This window comes from Eubalaena glacialis, chromosome 16 (assembly GCF_028564815.1).
Source record: "Eubalaena glacialis isolate mEubGla1 chromosome 16, mEubGla1.1.hap2.+ XY, whole genome shotgun sequence".
In the NCBI taxonomy this organism is placed as follows: Eukaryota; Metazoa; Chordata; class Mammalia; order Artiodactyla; family Balaenidae; genus Eubalaena; species Eubalaena glacialis.
Genome location: NC_083731.1, coordinates 27,604,773 through 27,625,186, shown reverse-complemented (window position 1 = coordinate 27,625,186; position 20,414 = coordinate 27,604,773). Strand labels below are relative to the sequence as shown.

The window sequence follows — 20,414 nt, the reverse complement described above, 5'->3', positions numbered from 1 at the left end:
GAGGATTAACATTTCGCGTTTGAGAGGCTTTTGAGGGATGTAGTGCCATCCAGGGAGACTAGGATTTTGACTAAATGTAGAGAAATCATTCTGTAAACTGACTGAAGGTGTAGAGGTTTTTAATGATCATATAGGTCTCTAGTGATAGAGTAGAAGTTAGAAGCTGGGATTGTAGAGTTTTAAGTTAATCTGTTTGCTAATACAACATATTTTTTTTCTATTTTCTTGCCATATAGCATTTTGTTTTTTTAACTTTATTTTAAAATAATTTTAATTTTAGACTTACAGAAAAGTGTGGAAAAAATAGTACAAAGATTTCCTGTACACCATTCACCCAGTTTCCTCAAATGTTGACGTTTTATCACATATGCTTTGTGATATTTTCTTTGTATATATGTGTATATATACCCATACGCTATATTTTTTTCTGAAGCATTTGAAAATGAGTGGCAGACATGTTATCCCTTTACATCTAAATATTTCAGTGTATATTTTCTAAAAACGACATACTTTTACAAACTATTGTGCAGTTATCAAAATCAATGACATTTATGCAATACTGTAATCTATAAACATATTTTACCAGTTTCCCTATTAGTGTCTTTTATAGCAAAAGAAAAAACTTATTTTTAGATTAGGATCTAGTCCATGATTAGCTATTGTGCTTAGTTAGTGTCTTTTTGTCTTCCTTAATCTGGAACAATTCTTTAATCTTATTTGTCATGGATTATATTAATGTTTTGGAAAGATTCGTATCAGTTATTTTATAGTATACCCCACAAAGGTCCTTTAAAAAATTATACTTTCGCCCATTGGTTTTAGAACTCACTGTTTATGATTACCTGAAAGAGTTGTAACGATGGTTGTCAAATGGTGATTTCCTAATTCTGTCATTTCTTCTGCATTTATTATGTAGGATTCTATAAGGAAGAACTCCTGTAGCCTCCAGTTTATTTATTCATTTATATTAGTATGAATTCATGGATTTTAATTTTATTCTATTGATTATAATCTCATACTATCATCATTTTGAGGCTCAGATCATCCCAGATTTGACTCTCTGCTCTATGTCCTTGTGACAAGTCCCTATCATTTTTGCACTTTCCTACCATATAGCAGTTAGATAATGTGAATGTATCTGCTTTCTAAAGTTTAGTTTGGATAGAGGAAGCGCTGTCTATGCTTTATATGTAGGGCTGCAGTGGAAGAATGGTGACCGATACCACAGTTATCGCCACAGTAGCTTACTGCTGCTCTGCTGAGTGCTTAATGCGCATTTTCTCAGAGTTGTTTGTGGAAAGTTTGTGGAGGTTTTGTATCAGCTGGGCATAGAATAAAGCAGTTGGAACATTGGTGGTGTGTTGCTCACAATGTTGGTGTGCCATCCTCATTGAAGTTCTAAGGAATAGATGATATTACTGACTGTGAAAATAGATTATGTAGACACATATATAATGTGATTAACAACTAGTTAAGACAGAAGGGCACCATGAAGAAAACTCTTGTTATAGGTGGGAAAGAGACAAAGAAAAAGCCTTTATGAATTATTTTGACCTCCAAATGGGTTTCACTAGAATATCATCACACTCAAATGGTTACATGCTGGTATTACTTTATGTGTTAGTACTGTTAACTGGTTGATGGAAAATAACAAGCATCATCTATCTGGGTTTATGTACCTTTCTTTTCTTGTAAAGACAAGAATGATTATAAAAGGTTATTGAATGGATATAAAGTCTGTGGTGATTTTCTTTCATTTTTAGTGTCATTGAGCAATTTTATAAATGTCAGTTTTCTAACTTGGAGAAACTTATTCCTATAAGCATAGATGGAAATCTCTTTATCACATATGTCCTACATTGAGAACAAAAAAAGATTGTTTCGTACTTTCTTTCATCTCTGTTCTAGAGAACTTAGAAAAAATACAGAAAAGTTAAAAAAAAAAACCAACAAAGTACAGTTTTCAAGCACCCATGCTACCCATTTGTCTGTTACAATCATTTTGAAACTGCTAACAGTTCATCTTATTTAAAATAATATGAATAATATATGATTTACACACACACACAGTTTTGTTACTTCTTTAACACTGTATCATGAGCATTTCCTATTTCATTAAGTATCCTTTGGAAACACCACCTTAAATGTATATATAGGATTCTATTATATTGATACAGTATGTTTATTTTATTTTGGATGAATAGATTGTTTCCAGTTTTCCATTTTTATAACACTACGATGAACAGCTTTACAAAGAAATCCTATTTTAAGTTTCTGATTAGTTTCTTTGGATGTAGTCTTAAAATGAGAATTACTAGGCTAAAGTATATTTTTATAAAAAGTGATATATACTTATTTTTTTAAATACAGGCAGTGTAAGTACGAAAAGAAGCAATCTAGGCACCCAAATCTTACCAACCAGAAATAAATTATGTTGACATTTGGTGAACACATTTCCATTTGTGCTTATGGACAGGAATAATATAATAAGAAAAGGATAATACTCTTTTTTTTTTCTCTATCTCTCTCTCTCTCTTTTTTTTTTTTTTGTCTGCACTACATGGCATACGGGATCAGATCCCAGACCAGGGATCGAGCCCATGCCCCCTGCAGTGGAAGCGTGGAGTCTTAACCACTGGACCGCCAGGGAAGTCCCACTATTCTATTTTTTTTTTTTTATTCTATTTTTTTAAAATGAGAATACAAAATACAATTTTGTTTGAATTTAACAGCAAGGAAAAAATCCTTAAAGAACTGCTGAATTCTAGATAAAGGTTTCTTTACCACAGAGTTGTTAGGTTCTGTAGGATTTCACTAAAATTAAGAGTATAAAAATCAGTAAGAAATTGGAGTAATTTTTAAGACCTCATGTTTTGATTTTAGATATTAGAGATTAAATCCCTGCTATGAAAGATGAGGTGAGTAGTACTAATACTTTCTCTCATGTTTTCTTTCCCCAGTTCCTGATTTTTATGTTGCTTATATTTTTACTTTTTCAGGTTTGCTGTCTGTTTGCCAGCGGCTATTTATTTAGTCTTTAGCTCAATGTTTAGCATTAGTTCTGTCTTTGAAAGGACTCAGTGCTAACCACCATATCTTTTCTCATTGCTTTTCTCCTTATTTACTTTTTATTTGCTTAATTTTCTGATTGCCTGGTTTTCATCATGGAGTAGTTTTTCCCAAGGACTCATGGATGCTATGTATACTTTATACATGGAAGACAACTTGGCTAGCCAGCTTTTTTTTTTTAATGTAAATATTAAAACTATGAAACATTTCAAGCATAAAGGAAAGTATAGAAAATGATGTAAAAGATAGTTCTATATGCACTGTGGAGATAACAGACGTTAGCATGTATTTGTTACAGTATTTTACTATTTTATACTTTTTCAGCTTGCTTTATTCACTTACCGTGTTTTAAAGATTTATCTATGATGACTCATGTAGGTCTAATTCATAAGTTTAAAATGAATTGTGTTACAATCGTGGAATAATATTTATTCATTTTGTGCTGACCAGACAGTTGTTATCAGTGTCTCACTATTGCAAATAGTACTACCATGAGCATTCTTGTATGTGCCTCTTTATGTGCAAGTGTTTTCTAGTATTGACGTTTGCAAGTGGAATTATTGGGTCCTACACACCTTCAGCCTTACTAGGAATTGCCAAATTGCTCTTCAAGGTGGTTGAATGAATATATATTCTTACTAGCAGTAGTTCGGCTTCTAACACACCATTTTTGCTGCTTTAATTATTAGAAATATTTACTTTTTAAATTAATAATTTATGTTCTTCCTGTGTGCTGTTGTTTCATTTCTTTTGTCTAATAAAATGTTTTTCCTAGAGTCTTCATTATTATTAACTTATATCAAAAGGTCACCCCTGTTGTGACCTGTTTTTGGTTTTTGTATCTATATTCTTTAATAGTAAACTACTTTTTGACGGATAAAAGTCCTTTGTGTGAACATTTATTACTGTTCTGTGCTCAAAGTCACTGATGCTTCTTTCTTCAGTGTGTAAAGAGTCTCAGGTAGTTTATGCATTGACCTAGCCTTGCCAGCTCTTTGATTTTGTGATAGGAGGGGACAGCTCTTTGTGATTTTTGTGGCTTTCTTTACTATTGACTGTCTTGTCTAGCTGTGGTAAGAATGTCTCGAGTAGTTACTCTAAAAACTTGGGTGATGTGGGGATGGAATTTATATTCTTCTTTAGCATGTATTAATTCAGTTATCTATGGTTTTTGGAAAACACCGTTAGTTTAATTCAGAAAGCTTTGGGGGACAAATATTTACTTATTAAGTTACAGTGATTGCCTGCAAAAGTTGAATGATTAAATATTTTAGGTTTCTACTATGTGTAAAAACACCATGGGAATCATAGAATATATGAGTTGTGATTATTGATCTTGAGATGTTCAGTGCATCCATTACTTGACCAAGCTGTCTCTTGCCTTTTGGTAGAAGAAAAACTCTGGGAGGCTTAGGGGACTGCATATTTAATGTGAAGCTTATTCTGTGTCCTAAACTCTGCTACCTGTTTTAGGGGATACCGCGATAAATAAAGCATACTTCCTAAATTTCACATGCATATGATCTAACTAGGAAGGTAATAATATTCCCAGATCTAATTAAAGGGTCTCTAAGCTTCTAGGGCCTCATGAAGTACAGCACAAACTTGGAACTGATAGTTTCCTGGAAGGAAATGGTTGCAATTAGAGTTTACTAGTTCTTGTTTTTTATTCTGGTGCCTGAATAGTTTAGCTTTTAAAACCTCTTGAATGTTCAGATTTTGATTGCTAGAAGGGGGCTTATTTTAATATTATTACTATACTTTAATATCTGAGATTCACTTCTCCATTATGAAGTATACTCTTCAGCCAATTTTGCTTTTTAAACTTTACCAGTTATGACATTTCCTGACTTATTTTGGTGCATGCAGGTAAAAAACTTTCTGGAGAATCTGTCAAAGGGTCCTTATTTAATTTGATTATGGAAACAGAAAAGAACCTTTCATTACAAGTTGCCATTGTCATTATATTTATCATTGCTTATGTTGGATAGGATATGTTGACTGAAATAAACACACACGACATAAATGTTGTGAGTTCAGTTTTATTCAGGGACCTTACTGAGGACTATAGCCTGAGAGATAGCCTCTCAGCTCCGAGGAACTGCTCCAAAGAGGTAAGGGAGGAGCCAGGATGCCTATGAACTTTATTTGCTGGGAAAACCATGTAGTCAAGATAAAAAGATTACTGCTAAGCACAAAGAAGACATCTGAAGTGAATGATTTTGGTGCTTTTCTGTGTATGGGAAGATGCAAGAATCTGAGGTCATTTGAAATGTTTTCTTAGATATGTATCTTAACTATCTAAGGGCCAGTATATTCCAAAGCACAGAATGTTTCCTGTTTTTCACCATCCTGAATCCCCCCTCAGGGTGCGCTGTCCCTGGGCCACGGCAGTAGCTAATGGCTTTATCCTTGTAGAACTGGAATGGCAGGGAACATTTATTTCTTTACAAATACCAGTATGTTAGCTTATAAAAATCAGAACATTGAGCTATTTTGAAAACTCAGGGTTTGAATAGTTTTGTAAATTCAAACATTATCATTAAAATTTTCTTCTGCTTATAAAAAATGCGTAGGGGCACCTTCTCCATCGGGGTTTCTAAATTATGGTCCCCAAACCAATTAAGGAAATCTTAAACCCTGGAATTGCTCTGTATCATTATTTCCACAGCAGTTTTCTATGTCCTCTAAGTGGATAGTCTTAGCTTATTTTATTGCCCACCTTTGACACAGGCACCCAGCCCAGGAGGAGGGCCAGGCTGGCTGGGAAGCAGTTGCAGTGCCAAAGGAGAAAATGATCCTGACCAGCGTAGATAGCAGGGTGGGTGCAGTCCCACCCACAGTACTGTGAATCTGTAATGAAAGAGGGATGGAAGGGATTTGAGGGAGACAATCACATGTCTGCCACAGGTAACTTAATTGCTTAAGACCACAGCGTGATCATCAATAAATACACCTCAAAAAACTGCTTGAGTTGTAGAGGACAAAAACCCAAGTACTGGCCAGATTTGAAAAATGCAGTCTTTTAAAAGTAAACTTAAAATATGTTATGTAACACACATATTTTGGTATAAAACCACGACAGGTGAGGCTGAAGCAGAACATCTTCCTATGATGAAATATATAGACAGTTATGGCATACATTATGGTCTTTTCATGCTCAATTCATGTGTGCTAGATTGAGAAATTAGGGGGAGACCGAGGAGGTAAATGGGGGATGACAGGGAGCAGTGCCCTGTAGACAGACAGCCTTAGATGAACGAAAGTATGAGAAACTGCCAGCCCAGCACTCAAATATTTTTTTCTCCTTTCTTTTTTTTCTTTTCTCTCATTTTTTCCCTTGGACTATGATAATCTGTGTTAAGATCTTATTGACCTATTGCTAAAGAGGCATAATTAGAGGGCAGATTTGTAAATATGTATTTTCTTAGGTAAGATCTGAGTAAGCTAAATAGAATTTTGAAAAGTGTATCTTTCTGTTGATATAAACATTTAAGAATAAGATCAAGTATTTGTCATTTAATTAAAGGACTATGAACACGACTAATGAGTGTACCATATAGAGCACTTTGTATTCAAAGAGAGAATCTTAGGATCTAGCCGATTTACATTGCAGTTTTAGCATATAAAAAGGAATTTAACTGGAGGCTGAATTCTTCTGAAAATAGCAATTTATGTAAGATCTTTATCCCATCTGTTTGGTTTCTTGGTTCCTTGGAGGTCATTGGGACGTAAATATACTCTAACTCTTTCTCCATTAACTTACTAAGGTAATAACTAGCTGTTAGAGACTTCAAAGTACTTGGGTTATAGCAAGGTTATTTCTCCAGTCTTTCCATTTTATACTGTTGTGACTGGTGACCTATATTGCATGTTCTTTTAATTTTAACCAAAGTTGATTCCAAATACTTTGGAGCTTATTTTTGTAGTGTTCAACAAGACAGACATAACCTCCAGTTTTGTAGAGCTCTTACTTTAGCTGGGAAAACAGATTGTAAATGAATGATCACATAAATAATTGCTATTGTAATAAGTGTGCTAAAGAACAGGGTGCTTTAAGATTGTATCCTAATCGACTTTTGAGAGATAGGCAAGATTTTCTTGAGAACTTGATTTTTTAAAAAAAATGTATGTATGTATGTATGTCTGCGTTGGGTCTTCGTTGCTGCGCGGGCTTTCTCTAGTCGCGACGAACGGGGGCTTCTCTTGTTGCGGAGCTCGGGCTCTAGACGTGCGGATTTCAGTAGTTGTGGCACACAGGCTCAGTAGTTGTGGCTCGCGGGCTCTAGAGCTCAGGCTCAGTAGTTGTGGTGCACAGGCTTAGTTGCTCCGTGGCATGTGGGATCTTCCCAGACCAGGGCTCGAACCTGTGTCCCCTGCGTTGACAGGCGGATTCTTAATCACTGCGCCACCAGGGAAGTCCGAGAACTTGATTTTAAGCTAAGACCTGAACTGTGTGTAGAAGTCAACTAGGCAGTGCAGTATGGGAGGAAAAGAATTGTACATAAAGAGCCTAGAGCCCCTTTTTAGTATGTGATTATGTTTAATGTTGTTTTAAGAAATGAATTAATGAGTGCATATCTAGGTCAGAAGCTCAGAAGAACTGTCTAGTGTGCCAATATAAATTTGGTCTTATGTTCTTTAATCACTCTGTTGCCCCATTAATTATCCCTCTCAATTTTTCCTTTAAAAAAACAGATACAGTTCCTCATTTGCGTTCTTCACATATATTTTTCCTGTGGTTACAGTTTCAGATTGTGTCATTTTTAATAGAAAGTTGTATATACATAACCCCAGGGAAGCTATTATAATGATATTACATTTTATGTGGAAAAAGCTTTTTTATCTTAGGATATAGTGTTTACCTTAACATTGTTGCCTGTGAGACATGCCAAACCAGAAATTAGAGGACTTTTGCATTTTGGTTTGATTTATTAAAAATTTAAAAATTCAAAGAGATTTATGTTTAGGGTGAAAAATCGAATAGTAGAGAATGATGAAATCTCTTCCCCACCTGCAGCTCTTTGCTGTTTCTAGTGTATCCTTCCAGAAATTTTGATTGCCTATATGTACTACACAAATAATCTCTTATTTATTTATTTTTTTTGGAATTTGTAGGAAATAGCTTTTTTAAAAGAAAGTTTTATTGTTGTGTTTATCTCTCTCTTATTATTTAAAAAAACTCAGTTATACTGTACATAGTCTTTTACACCTTTCTTTCAGTTGACATATCATGAGCAGACAGTAACAGTTTAATAATGAAGTAAGAATCCTTTTTGTTTAAAAGACACTTCGTTGTGTCTTGATAAAATATCTGATGATACTTGGTTTTTAACAGTTGTTTTGCAGACTTGTTCAGGTGACAGAGCATCTGAAGCCCACTGTGCTCTTTGTAGAACACCATGAAATAATGATATTCTCTCATACTAACAAGAAAGGTTTTTACCAGCAGAAATATGCCTGTATTATATTATGAAATATAAAACTGTAACCAAACTTCTGTACTTTCAAAAGAAGAAGCTGAAAATTAGGCACGGTAAATATTTTTCCTTTAATGTTTACTTGTTGCTTATGCACTCTTTCCTAATCATTTGTATCATTTTCGAATCATTTGCTAATCATTGCTTTATCATAGGCTAGTTCTCATTAGAAGAAAGGTATCCAGAGACAGCAAAAGTTTAGTGGAAAAAATTTGGTGGGGAGTAAACCTCAAATTAAGAAGATTCTGTTCATTTGCTTAATGGTATGTGTGTGTATGAGGACGACTGCTGTAATTCAGTGTTATTGGTAGAAAATCTAGCTCCCTTTGCTAAGCAGCACTGTTTTGTGGGACTCTATCTTCTGAGCTATTGGTTTTAACACTTGGGCTGTTTGTAGAAATTTCTTAGCACCTTATCCCTAGGAGCATAGATAAGGTAGCTTACTTTCTTCTTGGGTGACTAAAATGAGTAACTTGACTCTACAGATTGATTTTACTGCAACACATATCTGTTTGCTTCTCTAAATCAGGTGTTAGATAAGGCAACATTGAATGATAGAGGCTACCAGAGGTCTTTTTCTAGAATCGTGTTATCTTAGAGTCAGAAGGAACCTTTGTCATCTACTAATTTTGTACAAAGGGCAAGAATCCCATTATATGTCAGTTGACCGACCGTACAATTTTTTTGAGAATGAACGGGGTGGAGAAAATGCTAAATTGAGTGGGGCTGTGACACAACAGGTGTAAAGTGGGACTGTCCTGGGGAAAACAGCTGTATGGTCATCCTAGTTATAAAACGGTCTTGCCAGATAGTCATCCAAAATCTGCCTGAAAGGATTTGTTGCCCCACAGAAAAGCTAGTACTCTAAAAATTAAAAAGTTCTAACTAAAAATTTTTAAATTTTCTCATTGAGCTAAAATTTATCTCCTTGCAACTACTAACTCTTCTCCCCAGTTTTGCCCTTTGGTAATAAATGTAGTCAGAATATGGCAGTATACAACATATATTAGTTCTTTAGAAACTTTTTTAAAAAAACAACTTTAGAGATAGCTCGTTTTTTATTTCCCCAAAATCTTACAGTTCTGCCCTGTAGTTCAATTTCTGTGCCCAAATTGAAACAGAAAAGAAGAGAAAAGAAATGAGAAGAAAGGTGAAAAAAAGACCATACAACTGGCTAACCTACCAGGCCCTGGTACAGGGCACTGTTCACTAAACAACACTTGATTGCATGTCCATAATTCTCATCTTGGTATGTTTAGAAAACATTCAATGAGATCTCTAGCTTCTCAAAAATAAAGTTTCTAGTTATTACATTAATATTTTATCACCTTAAAATAGAATAAAGGGATATGTATAGGAGACACGCCAATTAAAGTAAAAGAAACTATAGTTTATACACAGGAAGGCTAGACCTCCAGCTAGCTAATCATAATGATTACAGTTTCCTTATCATTAAAAATACTTAATATACATCTATAAAAACTAGAGATAGCTAGATACATTTAACAAAGCCCTCTTGTCATCCTTTTACCCTTCGGACTAAAAACTATGGTTTAGTGTGCAACTTTTCATCACCCTGGTCACTAGATGAAAGATATTTTAATTTTCACATGCTATTGCCCACATTTTTTTCCAGGAGGCTCGTAAATAGGACAAGCTGGGAGGAGAACTTTCTTTTTTTTTTTTTTTTTTGGCTTTCGGGATCCTAGTTCCCCGACCAGGGATCGAACCCTGCTCCCTCTGCAGTGAAACCGCCAGGGAATTCCCTGGGAAGATAACTTTTGAAGTGATGTGTGGATGGGACACAGAGCCTGGTTCATTACTGAATATATGTAGGTCCCACCCCACTCCTCCCCCCTCTTTTTTTTTGCTGTTTAGGTAATTGTTATAGAATGTAAAATAGAACCATTTAACAACATAGCAGCATGATTAAGGAAAAATTTCTACAAATTGGCATTGTCTAATTTGATAAACATGTAACTTAATTTGAACCCTTGTAAGAACTTAGTTAAAAGGCAATCAAATGTCGAAAAAATTAAACAATAGTCAATCTAAGAACAAAATGGAAATTTTTATTGGAGCCAGTCTGAGGATTATAACCGGGAGACAGTCAGTCTTTCAGAAAGCTCCTAGGGCTGTTGCCGGTTAGAGGTCAAAGCACAGTTATATAAGTTTTTGAGACAAAGTAACATATTGACAGTTTACATAGTCCAACAAGGTGAGTAGTGGGGTCATTGTGACTCGTTACAGAATTGAGAAAGGAATGTTATCTCCTAAGGAGTTACCTTGCTGGCACCAGATGGAAATTAATTTTTTTGAGTGAGCAGGCATTCCTGCGTCTTCTAAGGGGATCTAGTTAACGTATAGTGCAGATGCACAGTGCACACTAAAGGGGAGGGGGTAGTGCCTCAAATGGCAGAAAAATTTTTATGTTAAAATTTTTCTTGTCCTTCCTTAAAAATAATTTTGTCTCATCACACAGTCGGTTAATTTATGGAGACACCAAAGATATCAAAATACAGTGTTGCATTTAAAGTAAATTGGAAGTTCTATGCTACAGTGGGTAGAGATTGTTGACTGAGTTATTGGGTTTTACTGTTAACACAGAGCAACTGTTCACTGTAATATATATATATATATATGTATATATGTTTTGGCCGTGCTGTGTGGCATGCCCGATCTTAGTTCCCTGACCAGGGATCGAACCCGTACCCCTGCATTGGGAGCACGGAGTCTTAACCACTGGACTGTCAGGGAAGTCCCCTATATTATAATTTTGTAAAAACAAAACTGGAGGTGTTAGGTAAGGCAGTTGAAATAAATTGGTGTGTTTTATAAGTTCCAAAGCTTTACTTCTGAGATCATATGTAAAAGTATCTGTAGTTATTCTTTTTATTGTAGTTATTTGAATATATTTTGACAGGTTTAAGAAGAGAGTTGGTCATTCTGGGGAGCATATTTGTATATTTGATGTGGTAGGGGTGTTTCTTGTGAGGAACTAGAGGAGAGTTGTTTGTCACATAGGATTTTCTCTTTAGTACATTCCATCTACATTTGCGGTATTAATAGTAGATATGGAAAAGTGGCTTCCTCTTTTTTGACACCATTATTATTTGTTTAGTAATACTAATTACTATATATACTAAATATACTAATATATTCTAAATTACTAAGTATATACTAAGTATTTATTTGTACTTTATTTGCCTTAACTTGTTCATCTGACATTTTTGCTCTTAAAAGTGTGGTCAAAGATGACTACATTGGGAATTCTCCTGGGTGCCTTGTAATGGGAAACATAGAAGATGCTTTGTGACACCAGGGCAGAGTGTTGCTAGTCAAGAGGGTGCTCATTTAGTGCCTACTTGGAAAAGTGCTGCAAGTAAATAAATGTAAAAGCTCATACAGAGTTGACTTTATGCTTATTTGACCTTAGAATTCAGTTTCTGTGAGTGGATGTCATTGTATAAACTTTGGTGCTGTCGACTGAAGAAAAACGCATAACCTAAAAATTGCGACTTATGTTTTATTTGAGGACCGTACTGAGGATTATAGCCCAGGAGACAGCCTCTCAGATAGCTCTGAGGTGCTGTTGCAAAGAGCACAGGGATACACTGGAGTTTTTGCTGGGGTGGTAGGGGGAAGTAGTAGGACATGAGAAGATTACTGCTGATCACACAAAACAGACATCTTAAGTTAATGATTTCAGGGCTTTTCTATGTATGCGGAGATGCAAGAGTCTGGGCTTATTGAAATTGTTCTTTAGATATGCTTCCTAACTATGTAGGGCCAGTATCCTGTTTTTCTCCATCCTGAGTTCCCCTCAGGGTGCACTGTGTGGGGTTGGCTGCAGTGGCTGATGATTTGATGGTGGGCAACATTCATTGTTTACTGGAATGGCAGGCAACATTTTTTGTCCATAGTGTTATGGAAAAAGTTGTCTTCTTAAACTTGAGATGATTTTAGGTTTGTTTATACTGTTTTATTAAAAGTTATAATACCTTTATGAACCCCCAAAAGTGTTTTGCTAGTGTGATCGCTTACCAAGACACATGCAAACAGCAGTGAAGTAAATTGACCTCCTGTTTTACTTGGCATATTTAAAGAAATTCTCTAGAGGCGAGTGAGTGACTACTTATTGGACTGACAGAGTACCACATAATTTCTGTTTTTGAGTTTATAAAATAAAGTATATTAAATAAAAGGGAAGAAGGGTGGAACTAGTATTTGTTAAATGCCTTCTGTGTGTTAGGCATTATGCTAGATGATTTTCAAATATTATTTTACAATTCTTTGAGGATTTTGGTTACATTCAGAACCTACCTATGGAGACACTGAGGTACAGAGAAAATAAGTTTATCAAAGCTCCTAGAAAGTGGAGTAATAATTCGCCTATTCTTTCTAAAATCCAAAAATGCATTATATCACAACACACAGATTTGCTCTGTGACAAAATTTCTTTCCCTCCCTCCCTCCCTCCCTCCCTTCCTCCCTTCCTTCCTCCCTTCCTTCCTTCCTTCCTTCCTTCCATATAAATGAAGTAAGAGGTGTGCAGCCCTACTGCTTGGGTGTGATTCGTGGCTTTACCCTTCCTAGCTGTTGTGATGTTTGGCAAGTTACTCTAAGTCTCTACACGTCTGGGGTGGTTTTGGTTTGGTTTGGTTTGGTTTTTTTTTCTTTTTTTCTTTTAATCTGTCAGATGGGGATAACAGTCTAATAGTCTCTATCTTACAGGCTTGTTGTGAGGATTGAATGAGTTAAGTGATAGAGATCTCAATATATTATCTAGCATTTATTGAACTTTCAATGAATTTGTTGTAATGGACGTTTTTCAGAATTTTATGTGCACAGTGACTTATTTTGCTTTATTAGTAATTCTTTTGATACTTGGGAAAACCTCCTCACAGTATTCCACATTTTTGGAATGTATATATATTGTTATTCTGTTTCATTAATACATTTTACATTTCCAGTTATTTTAGATACTAGTGTAATAGATATGGTATTGTGGTTGTGTTAGGAGTTTTCTTTGCAGTACACGGTGATTGATACGTGGTAGACAATATTTATTGTAGGATTGAGAGAACTTGAATCTATTTGTAATCATGACTTTTTTCCTCTATAAATCCTAACAATTTGAACTTCATCCTTATTGTAAAGAAACTATAAAAATTCTAAACTTCTTAATGACTGATTATGTCTCTTAAAAATTTTGTTCATCTTTTTAAATGCTATTTTACCTTGTTTTTAGCTAAAAAATGATTCTTTGCCTGAAACGATCTTTAAGATTTTTTTTTAAATTTGATTCACATTAATGTTTTCATTTTCCTTTGTTCTCTTAGCTTCACAATGAAGAGGATAATTCAGAATCATCTGCTGTAGAGCAGCCGTCAACTTCAAACCCAACACCACAAAATGTGCAGGCTGCTCCTTCAGCATCTGGACTTGAGACTGACTCTTCTCCTCCACCTTATAGCAGTATTACTGTGGAAGTACCTGCAACTTCAGGTGTTGTTGTTTTTAGTATGAAACAACTAGTAATGTTTTTAATAGCTCGATTTTTTGTTTTGTTTTTACCAGTATGGTAAAAACTGTGTAATTTTTGTGTAATTATCAAGTCTGTTAATGGGCTTCTTCGGTTTCATGATTTTTTTTAAAAAAGGTTTTTCTAAAGATAGTTTATAAAATAGTTCATAGATTACCTGTCTCATTGTTTTAAAAATTAATTTAAAAGTGTAGCTTGTTAAACTTTCTTATGCTTATTAGAATCCCTTCCCAGTGGACTAGCCATATAACTTTTGGAAGAAATAACCATATATACATATATATTCATGCACACATATAATGCATACACACATGAATATATAAACATACCCATATGTGTGTGTGTTTACTTATATAGTCATAAACAAGGTATTATTAATGATGAATATGAGTGAGACTGGGGTAAGTACATGTGAATGGAGGTGAAGCGTACACATAATGTCCCCCCTACACATGGTAATATTTCCATGTGTAGGCATGGAATACAAGGCAGTGATTACTGCTTGCTACTGTTCACCTCATCCTTGCAGGTCATTCTCAAGAACTACCCTCATTTATTTCTCTGGTCACAATTTGTATTTTCCCAGTAATGCTAAGTTAATCATTCTATGATGGAAGATGCTGAGAGTGAAATTGCAATCCCTTTGTTGTGGCTACTGTTGCTATTGCTGTTTAACAGACTACGTCAAACCTAATGGAGTATAATAACAATCACTTATTCTTGTTAATTCTCATGGTCTGGGGGGAACTGGGCTCCATTATGAAGTTCTCTGCTAGGGTCTCATGTGATTGTGTCTGATGGTGACTCTGGGACTGGAGGTAATTGCAGGCTTCCTTACTCACACATTTGCTGGCTGATGCTAGGGCCTCAGCTGAGGCTGTTGGCCAGAACAACTATATGTGGCCTCTTGTTGTGGCCTGGGCTCTTCACTGAATGGAGGCTGGCTTCTAAGAACAAGCATTCTGAGAGAAAGCCAAATGGAATCTGTGACATTGCCTCAAAAGTCACAGTGTCACATCTGCCACATTCAGGCTGTTAGAAGTGAGTCACTTAGTCTCTATTCAAGATTATTGAGGAATTAGTCTCCACCTCTTCATGGGAAGAGTTTCAAGGAGTATCACCACCACAACTGTGTACAGCCTCTTCCCTCTACCACCAGAGCTTCTCCTTTGACAGTCTTCCCCATTTCAGTAAATGGCTCCAGCAGGCCAGAAACCTGGGAGTCATCTTTTTGGTACCTTATTGTAAAATTACATGGGTTTTCTCCTTCAATTTTTGTTGTAATGAAATGTATTATTAACAGATTTCTTCTTTAAGCTAATCCATCCCTATATTCTTAGAATAAATTCTTTTTGTCATCATGTTCTAATCTTTCCTGGATTTAAATTTGTTAATATTTTATTTAGAGTTTTTGCGGCTTTATTAGTGTGATCTATAACTTTATGTGCTGTCTTTTTGGTTTGGGTATTAATATTATGGAAGCAACATAAAGTGAATTGAGAAGCTTCTCATTTTTCTATGATCTGGAATAGTTTTGATAATGTAGCATGACATTTTTAAAGGTTAGATAAATTTCAACTGTGAAACAAGTGGAGCCTGGTACCTAGAAGTTCAGTTATTCTCACAGTCTCCTCTGATTTCTGGTCTTTTTAATTTTTTCACCTGTGCTAAAAGGCCATTCCTGACTATAATTGAGCACAAGAACTGAGTAATTCTAGAATTTTGGGTTTCTGTTTAATGAAAACTGTTGATATTATTTTTCTTCAGCTTCTTAGTCAGTGTTGTTATATTTTAGGCATGGGCAGTGCCAGTTTTCTGTGGAGATTATGTTCTTCAGTAGGTTGCTTTATGGCTGCTTTTGCAGATCTGAGCAACATGAGTTATAAAAGGTGACATTTGCATAATGCTTCACAGTTTACAGAGTCCTCTTGAATACTCTTCTATTTCATCCCATAATAGCCAGTAATAGCCTCGCTGGGTCAGTTTTATGGATGAGAAAGTGGAACTTCACAGTGCTTAAGTGATTTGCTTGAGGTCACATAACTTCTCAGAAGAGGAGCTGGGATTGGAGCTCCCCAGACTTTAAATTCTGTGGTTGAGAACCAACCACTGCCTTAAAGGGTAGAAGAAAAGTAAGTAAAATTAACAAGTGAAAATTAAAGGTGCTCCTTCCCAACTTTCACTTGTTATTGGTGGAGATATTTTTTCTATCTTGGGTCTTAAAACTTTTCAGAAACTTACATATCTATTTTTAATGTCCTTGGATAATATATGCCATTGTTCCAGTTTTAAAAATGTATAGTTTTAATGTTATTGCTTAAATTCATAATCATGGTTTTTACTTAAATTTTGCTTCTACTCTAGTCTTCAGAATTAAAGAAATCTATTTACCTGACGGTGTATGGTGTTTTTACATCCTAATAATAAGTCTTTTCTAAGAATTTATGACTCTTGTGACTTTTGGTGGATAACATTCAATATTATACTCCCACTAACCACTTCCTGTTATTAGATTGAAAATTGCCTAACTTCAGATCCTTAGCTCTTATTGATAGCATTAAAAATACTTATTTTAAAACCTATGTACATTAAAACACAACAGGAAAATTATTGCTGGAGTACAGTGTTTTTTCATGTGGAAAATGAAAGAAAATCTGATAAAGATAGGTAAAATTGTAAACAATGTAGAAGACGTAAAAATGCTGTAGTTATAATAGAGGAGACCACAGAGGTGATGTCAAACATTGTGGTATGTACTACTTTTAGAATCTACCTGTTTTTTATGTCAGTGATTCTAGCATAAGTCTAATCAGTTGATTGACCTGTGTGTATGATTTTACTTATACCAAAGTTGGCAATAAATGATGCAGTTTTTTAAAAAAATTAGCAGTCTATATTTAATATTGTAATATAGTTCTGGAGATCATATTTCAAAAATAGCTTAAAAATTGGGGAGGGAGAAATTCTTCTAGAAAACCTAAAGAACTAGATAGATGGGGGGAAAATGGGAGAAGGGACAAGAGTAAAAAAAGAGTTAAAAATCATCAATCTTTTAGCAAAGAGAAATACTGAGTTTTCTTAGGAGTTGTTAAAATTGACCTGTGTAGAAAAATTAACGTCTTATATATTATCAAGTAAATATGAGAATAAATAAATAATAAATAATAATAAATAACAAAGTATTTGGAGTCAGGAAATCCCTGGCTTCTGCCACTTCTTGATTGTGTGATACTGGGCAAATCACTTAACTGAACCTCAGAGTTGCTAAGGTTAATGTATTTAGCAGTGTTATAGTAAATGGCTAGTGCTGTTTCAGTGTTTGTTACCATTATTCCTGATATTTTTACTTTTTGGCTGTGAGATTATGGGCAAATAAAGTCTTTGAGCATAGCAGTAGGAACATAGAGGATGCTCATATATGGTGAGTTTCTCACCTCCTTGTGTTGCCCACATTTTCAGAGTCTCATTCTTGATGTTCTTGTTTGGTATATCAGCCGTTAGATGATATTTATCAGTTCTTTCTCTTGATAATAAATATAGGACTAAAATAATATATACGATGTAGTAGTAATTTATATGTTATATAGCTTATAACATAGGACTACAAATAGCAGTGATAGTCTTTAGTGGCATTCTGTAACTTATTAAATTATGTTCTGGCTATAAACATAATATTAGTTTGTTTTAATGGTTATCTTTTTAAAAAATCCTTTTCTTCAGATACAGACGTTTACAGTGAGTTTTATCCTGTGCCACCTCCTTACAGCGTTGCTACCTCTCTTCCTACGTATGATGAAGCTGAGAAGGCCAAAGCGGCTGCAATGGCAGCTGCAGCAGCGGAAACATCTCAAAGAGTAAGACAATGTTACCATTTCCTTCTGAGAATATTATTTGTGTTAATTGATATGTATATTCAGTAATATCAAAAATAGTTCTTTGTGCTTGTAGTTTTTTTAGTATTTACTACTACTTATTTGTGTCATCATTTTTTGGCACTCTCCTATTTAAATTTACCTTCTGCATTCCTTGACCTTCTCATTTCGATTTCGATTTCTATTGGTCTTCTCCTGCACCCTGTCTTCGCTTATGGTCATCCTAGGTGGAATCTTTACCAATAATTTATCATTTCCTAAGTCTTGATTTCAGGCATCTCATGCACTAACCTTCACCCCCCATACTTCCGACTCCCTCATTCAAGTTACCCCCACCCCGTTGACCTCTTCACTGTCAATGAAGTGTCTTTAGTGTCCTTATTTCCCTTCTTATATAGTTTAGATTCTGTGGTCCATAACTATAATTATAGATCGTTTTTTTCTATTAATTTTTTTTTTTTAATCAGTCATCAATTTTACACACATCACTGTATACATGTCAATCCCAATCGCCCAATTCAGCACACCACCATCCCCACCCCACCGCAGTTTTCCCCCCTTGGTGTCCATACGTTTGTTCTCTACATCTGTGTCTCAACTTCATTTTTTATATATTAGCATAGCCAGTTTCGTGACTCTATGAATGAACTCAAGGTAGGTTAAAGACACAAAGAAGGAAGTTACCAGGCCTACAAAATTATGTTTGTCAATTCACTTTTTTTTTTTTTTTTTTTGTCCTTTGAACACATGCCACCCTAGAATTTGGGAATGATGGTCAAAGATTCCACCGCCCTTTTTTCTCCCTCATCTCCCTGTCTTAGTAATAGAGTCAGTGATATACATGTGTGTTATTTCCTGTTCTGGTAAAAGGAGTGGCTGTCTCAGTAATGGAGAATCAATGAGATGTATGTATGCTATTCTTCAGTCAGGTAAAAGGTAGAAATTATTTACATTTTAATGTGGCTGCAAGCAGGACTAGAGTTTGTTACCTTTTTTTCTTGCTTTAGTCTTTAGAGATGTCAAATTCTGGGTTAACCCCATTTTGTTCAGGAAAAAGACACAGAAATATCACATGACACAGGAAAGCTAGAATTAGGTGAGGGGAAAAGGGAGAAGAAGGTGCTTGTATGTATAGCATTCTTGTCCTGCTGCCATCGGGCCAGAGCCCAGCGCGTAGATTATTTGATGGGTAAGCATTTTTCCTGGACAGGTTTCTTTCATCAGCCACAACCCTCTTCAGACCTGCTCCCACTCGCATCCTCCAACACACACAGAGTTAAACGTCATCATAAATAGTTTTGGGCACATAAGTAAAGATAGTAAACCTCAAATTTATTATAGATTTTTTAAAAATTAATTAATTAATTGTTTTACTTTTGGCTGTGTTGGGTCTTTGTTGCTGCGTGTGGGCTTCTCCCTAGTTGTGGCGAGCGGGGGCCACTTTTCATTGCGGTGCGCCGGCTTCTCTTGTTGCAGAGCACGGGCTCTAGACGTGTGAGTTTCAGTAGTTGTGGCACACGGGCTCAGTAGTTGTGGCTCACGGGCTCTAGAGCTCAGGCTCAGTAGTTGTGGCACACGGGCTTAGTTGCTCTGCGGCATGTGGGATCTTCCCGGACCAGGGCTCGAACCCGTGTCTCCTGCATTGGCAGGCGGATTCTTAACCACTGCACCACCAGGGAAGCCCCTATTATTGATTTCTTTTCCTTCTGAGGGGGAAGTAAGTTTCTGTTAAGACCGTGGCATAAATATAGCTCAGTCAATAAGGATTTTTGTTGTTGGGAGGGGAGAATTATAGAGAAGGAGGATAGATCTATTAAGGTGTGGAATTTTTATTAGTGCATGTGTGTTTGTACATGCATTTATATTTACATGCACACACTCTCAGTGAAGTAGGACAGTAACTCCTTTTCTCAGGGAGTGTTTTCCTAGGGACTTTGGAAATGGTAAAGGTCCTTAAAGGATGCTTAGGACCTTGGGTCCTCTATTGCCCTAACTTCTACACAGTTGGATAGAACTCTAAAGAGAAAGTAGGAAGCATTAAGTCTTGTTCTCTGTGCTTTGAAGTAAGCATAAAGGTGATTATACCTTTTGGAAAGAAAACTCTGAAGTATTACTATTAAAAACCCTTCATCATTTCCAGTGTCTTGTTTTTAGAAAGTAATGTGATTCCCAGCCTGAACTGGAATATGTCCATAAAGAAAAGTTTTCTGTTTTTACCCATTTCCGATACCATTGTAACTCTAGCTTGTGAGAATTGTGGAAAATTTTATGGAAAGCAAAAACAGAGTTGTACAAAGAGACTAACTTATAACTTAGGTCCTTGTAAAAAAAATCTTTCAAATTCGTCAGTTTCTATCCCAGTGCTCCAGCACCCTCTTTCTGCAAAGTATCATTCAGTATGAATTTCTATACCTGATTCAGATAAAAAACTGGTCTGATTAGCACTTG

At 35.5% G+C, this 20,414-nt stretch overlaps 1 protein-coding gene across 2 annotated transcripts in view; it reads left to right on the top strand.

The window, feature by feature from the left end:
• NDFIP2 (Nedd4 family interacting protein 2) overlaps window positions 1-20,414 on the top strand; it is a 63,576-nt gene that overhangs the window by 21,217 nt on the left and 21,945 nt on the right. For both annotated transcript variants that reach the window (XM_061170705.1, XM_061170706.1), the window contains exons 2-3: window positions 13,892-14,057; window positions 17,815-17,948. In XM_061170705.1, the coding sequence (XP_061026688.1) occupies window positions 13,892-14,057; window positions 17,815-17,948 (300 nt within the window). The remainder of the gene's footprint in view (window positions 1-13,891; window positions 14,058-17,814; window positions 17,949-20,414) is intronic.